The 12,767-nt window shown below is 44.6% G+C and overlaps 1 protein-coding gene across 4 annotated transcripts in view; it reads right to left on the bottom strand.

The window, feature by feature from the left end:
* Nucleotides 1-12,767, bottom strand: part of PAX7 (paired box 7) — a 157,288-nt gene that overhangs the window by 73,008 nt on the left and 71,513 nt on the right. For all 4 annotated transcript variants that reach the window (XM_069079438.1, XM_069079440.1, XM_069079437.1 and 1 more), the window contains exon 5: nt 10,086-10,285. In XM_069079438.1, the coding sequence (XP_068935539.1) occupies nt 10,086-10,285 (200 nt within the window). The remainder of the gene's footprint in view (nt 1-10,085; nt 10,286-12,767) is intronic.

Raw genomic sequence — 12,767 nt, forward strand, 5'->3', positions numbered from 1 at the left:
CACACACACACACACACACACACACACACACACACACACACACACACCCCTTGTAGTAGAGCCCCTCAAGATACCATGGACAGCAGATTGGGTCAAGAAGGCCTGAGTTCCAATCAAATCCTGTTTCTAGCATTTCCTATCTGTGTGACTGGAAGTTGTTTAACTAAGACCATGAGTTACCAATTGATCATGATATGCATCAGTGAAAGAGTTTCCTGAACCAGGAGTTCCTACATCAAGAAATTTCCAGATCTTAGATCCAGGGCCAGAACAGACATCACAGGCCATCAAGTCCAACTACTCATTTTATAGTTGAGGAAACTGAGGCCCAGGGAACTTTTGACTTGCCTAAGGTCTTATGTCCCTTGACATATTTGAGAGTAATAGGTACCATAAACTGATCCAGCCATTTTGGAGAACAGTCTGGAATTATGTCTAAAGAGTTATAAAAGTGTGTATACTCTTTGACCCAGCAATACCACTATTAGGTCTGTTTCCAAGTATGATCAGGGATAAAGGAAAGTAACCAATATGTTCTAAAATATCTGTAGTAGTTCTCTTTGTGATGTCAAAGAACTGGAAATTGAGAGGATGCCCATCATTTGGGGAATGGCTGAACAAGTTGGGGTATATGATCATAATGGAATATTACTATGCTCTAAGAAATGATGAGCAGGATGCTTTCAGAAAAACCTGGAAAGACTTACATGAACTGATGCAAAGTGAGGTAAACAGAACCAGGAGAACACTGTACACACTAACAGCAATATTGAATAATGATCAGCTGGAGATGACTTGGATCTTCTCAGTAATACAATGATCCAAGACACTTCCAAAGGACTCATGATGAAAAATGCTATTCACCTCCAGAGAAAGAACTGATGGAGTCTGAACGTATGTCAAAGCATACTATTTTGTTTCCCCTTTGGGTCTTTGTCTTCTTTCACAACATGACTACTATGGTAATAAATGAATGACTAAATAAACAAATAAATAGATAGAGGAGGGAGCTACAAAGAGTGAAGACTTCTTTTCTTTACAGTTGTGGGTTTTTTTTTTTAAATAGAGAAGCTTGAACAGATGGTAGAGCAGACCTAGTCCCATCCTCTCATTTTACATATGATGAAACTGAGCCCTGGGGGGAAATGACTTGCCTAAGATCATTCAACTCTCTTTTCTTTTTTCCTTCTATATTTCTTTTTTCCCCTCTTCTACCTTTTCTCCATTCCTTTTTCTTTCCCTTTTACCTCCTTCTCCTTGACAACATACAATTCATACATCATTTATTAAGCACTTACTTTATGCAAAACTCTGTACTTGGCCCTCAGGGAGAAATGAAGTTTATTAGACAAGGTCCTAACCCTCCTGGATCTTTGATCAACTAGGGGGAGAATGATATATTGTGCTAGACCTGGTATGAAGAAGACTTGCCAATGGGTGGCTAGGTGGCACAGTGAATAGAGCACCAGCCCTGGTGTCAGGAGGACCTGAGTTCAAATTCGGCCTCAGACACTTATTTAACACTTACTAGCCATGTGACCTTGGGCAAGTCACTTAACCCCAATTGCCCTGCCATCCCCCTACAAAAAAAAAAGACTTGCCAAAGACTTCAAATCTTGCCCCTGATATATGCTGGTTGTGTGACCCTGGTCAAGTCACTTAATCCCTCAGTACTGCAACCTGATGGAGTAAATGTCAGAGGCTGGATTCAAGAACAGCTGCCCTGACTCATTCCACCAACTCAGACTGCTTCTCAAGAATAATTAGTAATAATTATTTGTAATATAATGTGTAATAAGTGAATGATAATATAGGATAAATATATAATTAATAATAATAATAATAAAAGCATTGACAGAGTACTCTAAGGTTTGTATAGAGCTTTACCAATATATCCTCATTTGATCCTCGCAATCACCCTGGGAAGTAAGTGCTATTATTACCCTCATTTTACAGAAGAGGAAACTGAGACAAATGGAGGTGAAGTGCCTATTCGGGGTCACACAACTAGTAAGTGTCTGAGGTAGGATTCCAATTCAGATCTTCCTTTCTCCAAGTCTAGCGCTCTGACCACTAACTAAACCATTTTTCACCCAAACAAAACCTCTTGGTATCTCAGCCCTGACCTGTAACAACTAAACTCATCTCCGTTAGGCTTTAAAAGAAAAATAAGATGCTTAGATTTAGAGAATCCACCCCAAATGTTCACAGGGGCTCTGTGCCTGACGTGTGGTAGAGCATTCTGAGCTCGTATTGATCTGATCAGCCGCAGCTGGGCACATTTTAACTCGACTCTAACGCAGTGATGCCATTTTGGTCCTAACCAGTGGGCCAATAGGCCTCCCTCTTCTGTCCACATTCACCATGTCTGCTTCCTTGCTATTGCAGGAAGGCTTGATCGCTGTCTTTGAGTGTCTGTCTTGCTTACTCTGCAGGCTCCGGAGGGCACAATTCAGGGCAGTGACGGGGCTAGAGCAGGGGGGAGCAGGGTAGTTACAGGGAAGCTAGTTTGGGTTCGATAAAAGGAAGAGTTTCCTAATTATCGGGGCTACCCAGCAACAGAATAGGGTGCTTTAAGTGCTAAGCGCCCCATCACTTGGATATATAGCTCTGCATTCAAATCTGACCCCTGACACTTACTAGCTGTGTGACCCTGAACAAGTCATTTGATTGCTGCCTGACCCAGTTTCCTCATTTGTAAAACAGGGATAATAATAGCACCTACCTCTTGGAGCTATTGTGAGGATAAAATGAGATGTTTGTAAAGTGTTTTGCAAACCTTAAGGTACTGTATAAAATGCTAGCTATTACTGTTATTAATATTATTGTTATCTGTTCAGACACAGGCTGGAGAGGTACCTCTCAAGGATGCTGCTGAGTTGGTTTATTGCACTAGGGGGAGTGGTTTGGTTAGATCACCTGTGCTATCCTTTCTCTGACATTCTATGCTCCAACATGCTAAGTGCTTGTAGACCCTTGACTGTCATGTTGCAAGGTTCTTTCCAGCTCTGACATTCTTTGTTCTAAGGGCTGTCCCATCCCTGACATTTTCTGATTCTAATTCCTTCACCTGACCCTCTCCCTAAGCCTCTCTGATTTCTCAGCCCAGTTGACATTTATACCAGAACAATGGTTTCTAAATAGGTACCCTCCCCTACCAGCCATCCTGCCCCACAATGCTAAGTTCACCCCATTCCTTTTTGTAAAAACCCAGGTCTTCATCAATAGTTAGAGTTTCTGGAAACCTTGCATTAAAAATTTCAGTACAAAGAATTCCTGTGGGGGGTGCATTGTGGGAATAGGGGAGAATGGAAGTGCATCCCGCCCCACCAAATAGGGGGATCTTCTGAACACTTAAAATATGAGTGAGTTACACTTTCAGCAAATAAATTAAAGAGAATGATTCACCCTAGGATTTCTTAAATATGGAGTCCCACAAACTTACACAAGACCACAGATCTACAACTGAAAGGCCATCTAGCCCATCCCCCTTATTTGACAAATGAGGAAACTGAGACCCAAGGTTGTAAACAAGGGTGTGCGAGTTGGTTTATAAAAGTTGTTTGGGACCATGGATGGCTATTAAGCAAATCAAATTACTCCTACAAGCTGCTGTCTGCTACTGTTGATCAATCAATTAATCAATCAACAAGGGTTTATTAAGTACCTACTCTGTGACCGGAATAAGAATGGCATTTCTCCATGCTCAGATAAGCACAAGAGGGCTGTTCATGTTGGCTTGGGACCAGATCAATCCCGAGAGCCTCTGTTTCAAATGGAAACACAGAGACAGCCAAGAAGCATCTCAGGACAAAGTTAGGTTTATTATCCTTCAGGGAAGGCACATGCTAGGCAGTCCCCTAAGAAAGTAAAAATTCAAACACCCTCTAGAGAAAAAGCGATTACAGCTACTACCATGAGCCTTCCCCTCCTGGCCCCTGCCTCCTCCCCTCCCCTCCTCCCCCTCTTCCCACAGGTGGGTCAGGCTTCCTGCTGAGGGTAGACATCCTTTTATTGGCAGATCAGCCAAATCGAGGGGAAGGACCATGTAATGTGGGGCCGGCTTCAAAGGGAGGCCGCTGCTGCTGGGGCGTGGGTCAGGTCTGGCCAGCCCTCAAGGAGCCCCTTGTGAAAGGATCTCATTACCCCTGGGGTGGGGCTCCCACTGACCTGGAGGGAATGGGGGCTCAGGAAAGGGTGGGGAGTGGGGGGAGAGAAAGCACATATCTACTAGGGTAGGTGAGACTAGCCACAGTTGGAATTTCTTAGAACAGGGCTAAGTGTCCCCCTGGAACATTAGAACCCTGGAAACTTAAGAGTCATAAAACCTCTAGAAACAGAGAATCTTAGAATCACTGAAAGCACTGAATCATAGGGAATCATGGGCTCACAGGATTTTAGAATATAAAAAAGTCAGGTCTAACCAGGTCACTCTTCTTCTCCGGTGTTTCCCTCTTGCCAAGAGAATAAAATAAACTCCTGTCTTTGGTCTTTACAATGCTTCAGCCCTCCTTCCCAGGCTTAGAGCCACTCTCCTTTATGTGCTATCCATTCTAGTCAAGTTGGCTTTCTTGCTGTTTTCTATATGATATCCCATCTCCATGTCTTTGCATAGGCTGTGCCCCAATGCTTGGAAGGCTCTCCCTCCCCTCCTCCATCTCACCAAGTCCCTGTCCAAGGAACCTTCTCCTGATTCCTTGAATTACTAGTCACTCCACCCAGAAATTACTTTGTATTTATCTTGTATTACATTTTCCCTCTGTATGTGTTGCTTTCCTCTACACCTGAGTGCAAAGCCAGCCTCAGACACTTAGTAGTTGTGTGGCCCTGGGCCAAGTCACTTAACTCCTATTTGCCTCAGTTTCCTTACCTGTAAAATGGGAACAATAATAATAATAATAGTACTTGCCTCCTTGGTTGTGGTGAGGATAAAATTTGATAATGTTTGTGAAGCTCTTTGAAAACCCTAAAGCTCTCTATAAATACTAGGTGTTATCATTATGTATTGTGTCATTTCTATATAATACAGCATTATATTATATTTTATAATACATTATTATAATTATATAATTAGAATCATTATTATTAGCAGAATGGTGGGCAGTTAGCTGGTGTAGTGGATAGAGTACTGAGCCTAGAGTCAGGAAGACCTGAGTTCAAATCTGTCCTCAGACAGCTGTGTGACCCTGGGCAAGTCACTTAATCCTGTCTGCCTCAGTTTCTTCATCTGTAAAATGAGCTGAAGAAGGATATGACAAACCATTCCAGTATCTCTGCCAAGAAAACCTCAAATGGGGTCACGGAGAATTGGATATAGCAGAACTCTCATGAATGTTGACTCCTTGAGGACGAGCCAATTCGTTTTTCTCTTTGCATCCCCTGTGCCTGTCACTGAGTCTGACACATAGTATGTGCTTAATAAATGAATAGAATTCCAAACTGGGGGGGGGAAGACATTGGAGAGCATGGAAGGCACCCTTTGTGGGTCCTGGACTCCTTTGACAGTCAGGCTGGGGGAGCCTATGGACCTCTTCTCAGAATCATGCTTTTAAATGCATAAGATAAAATCCAAAGCAATCAAAATATATTAAACACAAAGAAAAAACCCCAACAACAAATCCTCAGACTCCAGGTGAGAAATTTTTGATCTTGTCTGACACCTGCAATTTACTTGTCAAGGAGTTTTTCATGTCTTGCCTCAGGGCACTCAGGTATAGTTGCTCCCTAGGGAGCAGCACCCAGGTTTTCTGCCTCTATACCCAGTCTTCTTTCTCCACAACATCATAATAGAAACTTCAAATAACATAATCTTGTGTTAATCAGTTTTGCTGAATTCCGCCCCCCCCTTTCTTCCTTCTTTTCTTTTTCAAATTCTTTGCAATAAGGGATGCTTCTTTACGAGGGGAAGGGCTAGGATATAGGAAGAACTCTTAGACAGTGTTAAAATAAAAGATATCAATGAAAATCTATTTGAAAAAAATCTCATCATTTTAGAATCTCAGAGTTGGGAAGGGATGGGGGGAGTGTCTGGCTAGCCTAGTTTCCTACTTAGTGCAGGAAATCTCTTCTCTAGCATTCTTGACAGGTGGTACCCCAAACTCTGCCCAATACCGGCATGTTGGGGAGTTTGTGCTCTGGTTCCTTTTCTTCACAGCTCCCCCCTTGCCTTGCCCCAGAACTTGACTGACACATGTTGTCGACTCCCACAAGCCAATAAAAGATCCCCTCTGATAGCCAGAAAATTTTACAAGGGGCGGCAAGGCTTAAAAGTGGTGGGAAGCATCGAAGGCTGCCAGGAGGCTGGGATGAGAAAGCCTGGAGGAATGTGCCCTGGAGAACAGCTGCTTGGAGGCTTCTGGCTGCTGAGTCCCAGGGGCCCACCAAGGGCTAACGGGTAGAGGGAGGCTGGGGGAGGGGGCCTTGAGAGACTCAGATATCATACTCAGAGAGGAGGGGGCTTGTGATGTTTTCTCCTTTCCCAATTGGGCTCCCCTCCAAAAGCAGAAAAATGTCCTCCAAAAGGAAATGGAAAACCATAGGGCAACTGTAGTTTGACTTGATCAGCAGCATCTCTAGGAAAACAGTGTGATATAATGGACTTTTGGGAGTCAGGAGCCTTGGGTTTTCGGCCCAGCTGTGCCCATGGATTTGCTGTGTGACTGATCAACCCCTGTAACGATTCTGAGCCAAATGGGTCATAATCTCCACCCTATCTACTTTCTAAGGTTGTTTCCAGGATCAAATGAGACATACTTTCCCTACCCTAAGTCAACCTACCTTGACCTCAAAACCTTGCCTCCTCCAGGAAGCCTACCCTGACTCCCTTGATCCAACTCTGTCAATCCCTTCACTCCATGTTCTTTCAGCACTTGGGTATACAATTTGCATGTGTTTTCAAGTGATCTTACCATATTGGTTTCAGTGCAGATTCCACATCTTTCCCAAATCTGGCTTATATGAACTTGAGTGTAGTCTATAATTTGTCATTTTTTTGGTGTGAAACTCTATTTTTTCCTTTCAAAGAGATCTCATTTTAGGGGGTGGCCTATATTTAGCAATAGTTTTTATTTAGACTAGAGGCTCTTAACCTGGGATCTATTTTTACATAAAAAAAATTTTTTTTGGTGTGTGAACTTTTAATATATATATGTATATATATATTTTATAATTGTATTTCAATACATTTAGTTTCCTTGGCAATACTATGCATTTCACTTAATAGATTTAAAAGTGTTAAGCTGAGAAGGGGTCCATAGGCTTTGTCTGACTATCAAAGGGGTCCCTCACACAGACACACACACGTTAAGAACTCCTGGTTTAGATCAATATAACACATGTTTTAGGTGTGAATCCTAAATCTCCCTTTAAATGGGGATTCCTTGCCTTAGAGCAGATTTGAGCTGTCTCTGGCCATTCCCCATAGGGTCTCATATAGGGTGCAGATGCAGGGGCAGGCCATAGTGCTGACTGTTTTGACATTCTGATTCTTTTACTTACTGCATGACTTTTGCCAAACCATCACCTTTTTGAGTCTCACTTTTCCCATTCATAGAATGTCAGGGCAGCTAGCTAGGTGATGCAGTGCATAGATGCTGGGCTTGGAATCAGGAAGACTCCTCTTCCTGAGTTCAAATCTAGCTTCAGATACTTCCTAGCTGTGTGACTCTGGACAAATCTTTTAACCCTGTTTGCCTCAGTTTCTTTACCTGTAAAATGAGCTGGAGAAGGAATGACAAACTATTCCAGTATCTTCACCAAGAAAACCTCAAATGGGGTCATGAGGAGTTGGACATGACTGAAAATGACTGAACTACTATGGAAGTAGGGTCCCTTGCATCTCTGACATTCCATTGGGTGTACTAAGCCTTCCCCCCCATATTCTAATTTTTGTTTATTTTTTTAAAAGAATCACATCTTCTTGAAGTCTCAGAGCTGGGAAGAGTACCTGGTTCAATTTTCTACTTATTGCAAGAATTCTCTATAGTTTTCCAAAGGATTTCCTGTCCCCATGTCCCCACTGTCTCTAACCTTCTGGGGTTGGCCTCATCCCAGCCCTAGTTCTGATCCAACTGGGGAGGGTTGAGCATAGAAATGTAGGCTTAGGGTTACGCAATTGATGATCCAGAAACGTTGGCCTCCATCCCATTCCTGGAACAGCACACTTTTGTCTCCAGACTCCTTGGATTTGCATTTGACCAACCCTCTGAATGGAATACTCTGACTAGTGGATTCCTTGATTTCTTTCAAGACTCAACTCAGATCCCTCCTTCTGTAGGAGGCCTTCCTCAGTCCTGCTGGCGGCAAGTTTAGTTCCCTTCCTTCTAAGATTTCCTTCCATCTGCTCTGTGTATATCTTGTACGTAAACTGCCATGCATAGTCTCTCCTATTAGAATGGAACCTTCTTGAGGGCAGGGACCATGTTTTCGCCTATCTTTGTATCCCAAGAGCTTAGCACAGTGCCTGGCACAGAATGAAGCCTAATAATGATTGCTGATGGGGGTGCAGTGGTGGGCCACTGGCCCTGGAGTCAGGAGGACCTGAGTTCACTTGACACTTACTTTGGGCAAGTCACTCAACCCCAATTGCCCTGCTTTCCCTCCTCAAAAAAAAATAATTGTTGATTTAACTCACTGGAGAACACTTTCTTGGAGAGGGGCTTGCCCTCTCTTTGGAGTCTTCATTATTTCCACTAAGGAATTCCTTTTTAAAAATTTAACTTTTCCAGTCAACAAAAATATATTTTCTCTCCCTCCTACCTGTACTCCCCCACTGGAAAAGAAAGAAAACAAAATACTTGTAACAAGTATGCATGGTCAAGTAAAATATCTTCCCTCATTGCCCATGTTCAAGAAATATATGTCTCAAGTCCGTCCCAACTCTGTCAGGCTTCTCCTAAGCGGTCCTTCATCGCTTCTGCCACATATGAACATGAATATCTCCTCAACAGCCCCACATCCCCTCTACCTGTTAACACACACTGCTGATCTGACCCCCTTCTTTCACCCCATCCATACACACAGGCACATATCCATAGAGGAGGTGGGGCCTAGAGGCTGGAGTTCCCCAAAAGGGCTATTTATCATGACTTCTACCGAAGGCGGCGCCCCACCACATCCCCCTTCTTCTGCTTGACTTTTCTAGCAAGTTCCCAGGAGACAGTAAACTCACACACTTTTCACATGGAGAATCTGCAGGCCTTGCAGAATATGATATCTTAGCCCAGGAAGATTAAATGATCCCCTTCCATCACCTCTTCCCACCACTCCACTCTGGGACATATGGGATAGGCCTTTGCCTCTCCTTCCCTTTTTTTATCCACACTCCCTTCCATCTTCTTGAAGGTTCTTAGGGTCCAGTTCCATCCTACCCCCCACCTTCCCCTGTGACCACAGAATCATAGATGGAGGAGCTAGGAGAGACCTTGGAGGTCCTAGGGCAACCCTCTCATATTACATATGGGGAAACTGAGGTCCAGGGGAAAGGGATTTGGCCAAGATCACCTTGCTCAGGTGTGGAAAAGGTGGGGATTTGGATCCAAGTTTTCTGACTGGTACTGACCAGTGATTTTTCTCCCATATCATGATGTCTAACCCATATTAATTTATATTCTCCACCCCCAACTACTGTCTCCTAGATATGGGGTGCAACATTGTGTGCCCTTTCCCTCACTCCACACATAGACATGGATGACAGATAATATGGTGGAAGGGATGGAGTGTTGGACTTGGAGACAAGATCTGGGTTCAGATCCTGCATCTGATGTTGACTAGCTTTACCCATGGGCAAATTCCTTCTCCATTCTGAATCTCAGTTTCCTCATGTGGAAAAAAATGTACTAGATGGCCTCTGAGGTCCCTTCTAGCTCCAGGCTATGAATTCTAGGTGAACCTCTCTGGGTACCAGTGATCCTATGATCCTCTGGTAGGTCAAAGTATCTCTTCTCCATGCCCACAGTAAGACTTGCCCCCTGATCCTCGTTTTCTGCAGAAGATGACACTCAGGCTGCTGTACTTTGTCCCTGGCCACCCCAGCTCCCCATCACAAGCCTCAGTTTCCCTCTGGAGAAGGCCCATCCCTCCCTTACTTGGACCCGGGCCTCTGTCAGCTTGGTCCTTTGGGCCAGCTCCTCCCGGGTGTAGATATCAGGGTAGTGGGTTCTCTCAAAAGCCTTCTCCAGCTCCTCCAGCTGCTCGGCTGTGAAGGTGGTCCGGCTGCGGCGCTGCTTCCGCTTCAGTGGGAGGTCAGGCTCGGACTCCACATCAGAGCCTTCGTCCAGTCGGTTTCCTGTAGGGTGGGAGAGAGAAGAACAATACAGCTCAGGGCTGAGACATCAGAGCTTGAGCAGAGTGGGTCAGGGGCACATCTACCACCACCCACTCCTCTTCTGGTAAGTGGGGGCAGTTTGTGGAAAATCCATTGGTTGAGAGTCAGCAGACCTGACTTCAGTTTGGACTTTGTGACAGATTGCCTGCATGACCTTGGGTAAGCCATTCACCCTCAGATACTCATCAAATGAGGTCCCTTCCAGCACTAACATTTCATGCTTTAAGGTTCTTCCCAACCCTGATGCTGTATGTTCTAAGGTCCCTCCAAACTTTAACATTCCATGTTCTAAGGTTCCTTCAAGCTCTTATAACCAGAAGGCCTGGTTTGAATCATCTCTGATACTGATTACCTATTAGACCTTGGGCAAGGCCCTATCTGAGCCTCAGTTTTCACATCTATAAAATGTGGGGGTTGGAAACACATTATTTTCTAAGGCCCTATTCTAGATCTGGCATTCTGTGTCCTAAGTTCTGATACCTAGTGTACTAAGGGCCCTCCCAATTCTTACACCCTGTATTCTAAGGGTCCTCCCAGCTCTGCATCCTGTGTTCTAAGGGCCCTCCCAGCTCTGACACCCTGTGTTCTAAGGGCCCTCCCAGCTCAGACACCCTGTGTTCTAAGGGCCCTCCCAGCTCTGACATCCTGTGTTCTAAGGGCCCTCCCAGCCCTGACTTTCTGTGTTCTAAGTGTCCTCCCAGACCCTGACATTCTATTTTCTGTGACCTCTTCACAGTTCTGACTGGTATAATGAAGAGAACATGGGGTGGCTAGGTGGTGCAGTGAATAGAACAGCAGCCCTGGAGTCAGGAGGACCTGAGTTCAAATCCAACCTCACACATTTAAACACTTACTAGCCATGTGACCGTGGGCAAGTCACTTGACCCCAATTGCCTTGCCTTCCCCCCTCCAGAAATCAAAATAATAATAATAACAATAATAATAAAAAGAAGAAGAACCCTGGTCTTGGAGTCAGGAAGAACTGGGTTCAAATTCTCTTCCAGACACCAGCTCTGTGACCTTGGGCTGGTCATTTAATCTCTTTGGGCTTCAGTTCCTTCATTTGTAAAGTGAAAGGTTTGCATTTGGTGGCCTCTGATGTTCCTTCTGGTTCCAAATTCACAATCCTTTGACATTCCATGTTCTAAGACCCCTTCTAATGCTATGTTCTAAGTTTCCCTTTAGCTTTAACATTTCATGTTATCATTCCTTGGTCCTTTCCAGCTCTAAAAAAAAATGTCACAATTCTGGAAAAATTTGTAGTAAGCGTAATCCAGAAAACCCCATATATCACACATACAATGAGCAAAAGCAACCTGGAAAGATAACAGAGCAAAGAAAATCTAGGATGGTGCCCAGCTCCTTCCATGGAATGGGGATGGGGGAAGATAATGGCTGGAGAGCACTTCATTTTCTGGAGAACTTAGTTATGTTTTCATTCAATTTTGTGTGTGTGTGTGTGTGCTTGTGTGTGCAAGTATGCGTGTGTGTTGGGATATGATAGTGGTGTAAAAAAAAAAAGGATACAGCAATAAAATTTGCTTTTAAATATGATGGTTTTTGAGAATGTGGGTTTCCTGACCCCTTCGTTGGAGGATCAAGTGTCACATGGGGTCTTGGAGGAGGCACATGTATGTTTGTGCAGGAAAGCTTTGGGCACTCCCAGGAATCATAGGAGAAGCTGGGGGGAGCAAGCTGGGCCACGGAGGGGCCAGGCTCCCTCCTTACTCCACTGACCATGATGCTTTCCACATGGTTCCTGAGTTTCACTTGTATGAAATAGGACCTTTCTTGGCCCAGTAAAAGAGGCCTGAGAAGGCTGACAGCCAGCTCATTTCTTGCTAATGGACAGGACTATCAACTGTCAGGCTAAGAATCTCCTCTTACTTCCCCTCCCTTCCTCCTCCTCTAGAGCTCAGACCCTGGGAGCTTCCAGAAAAGGTTGGGCCAAACTCCTCAGCTGCTGGAGGGTGAGAAGGCTGCTCTGGCTCAGCCCTGTTCCCCCGCTACTGTTCTGGCTGTTTCCCCTGCCATCAATCTCACCCAGATCCCCTGGCACTGACCCGAAGCCTAGCTAAGCACTAGCTGGGTTCTCCCTTAGCCCAGGTCATGGATCCACCCTAGGGGTGGGATATACTCAACCTACACTCTAGGAACCCTCCACCAGAGAGAAGGGGAAGGAAAATGAAGTGCAAAGCTTTTCTCCCTATCATTTTCTTTCTCCTTTTCTTTTTCTCCTTTTATTTCCCTTCTTTCCCTCATAGTTTCTCCTTCCTTCCTTCTTCTCTCTCTTTCCCTTCCTTTCTTTCTCTTCCTTCCTTCCTTCCTTCCTTCCTTCCTTTTTTCCTTCCTTCCCTCCCTCCTTCCTTCCTTCCCTTCCTCCTTCCTTCCATCCCTCCTTCCTTCCTTCCTTCCTTCCTTCCTTCCTTCCTTCCTTCCTTCC

This window comes from Petaurus breviceps, unplaced genomic scaffold (assembly GCF_028583685.1).
Source record: "Petaurus breviceps papuanus isolate PSGF00001 unplaced genomic scaffold, PetGlider_PUasm1.0 91041, whole genome shotgun sequence".
NCBI lineage: Eukaryota > Metazoa > Chordata > Mammalia > Diprotodontia > Petauridae > Petaurus > Petaurus breviceps.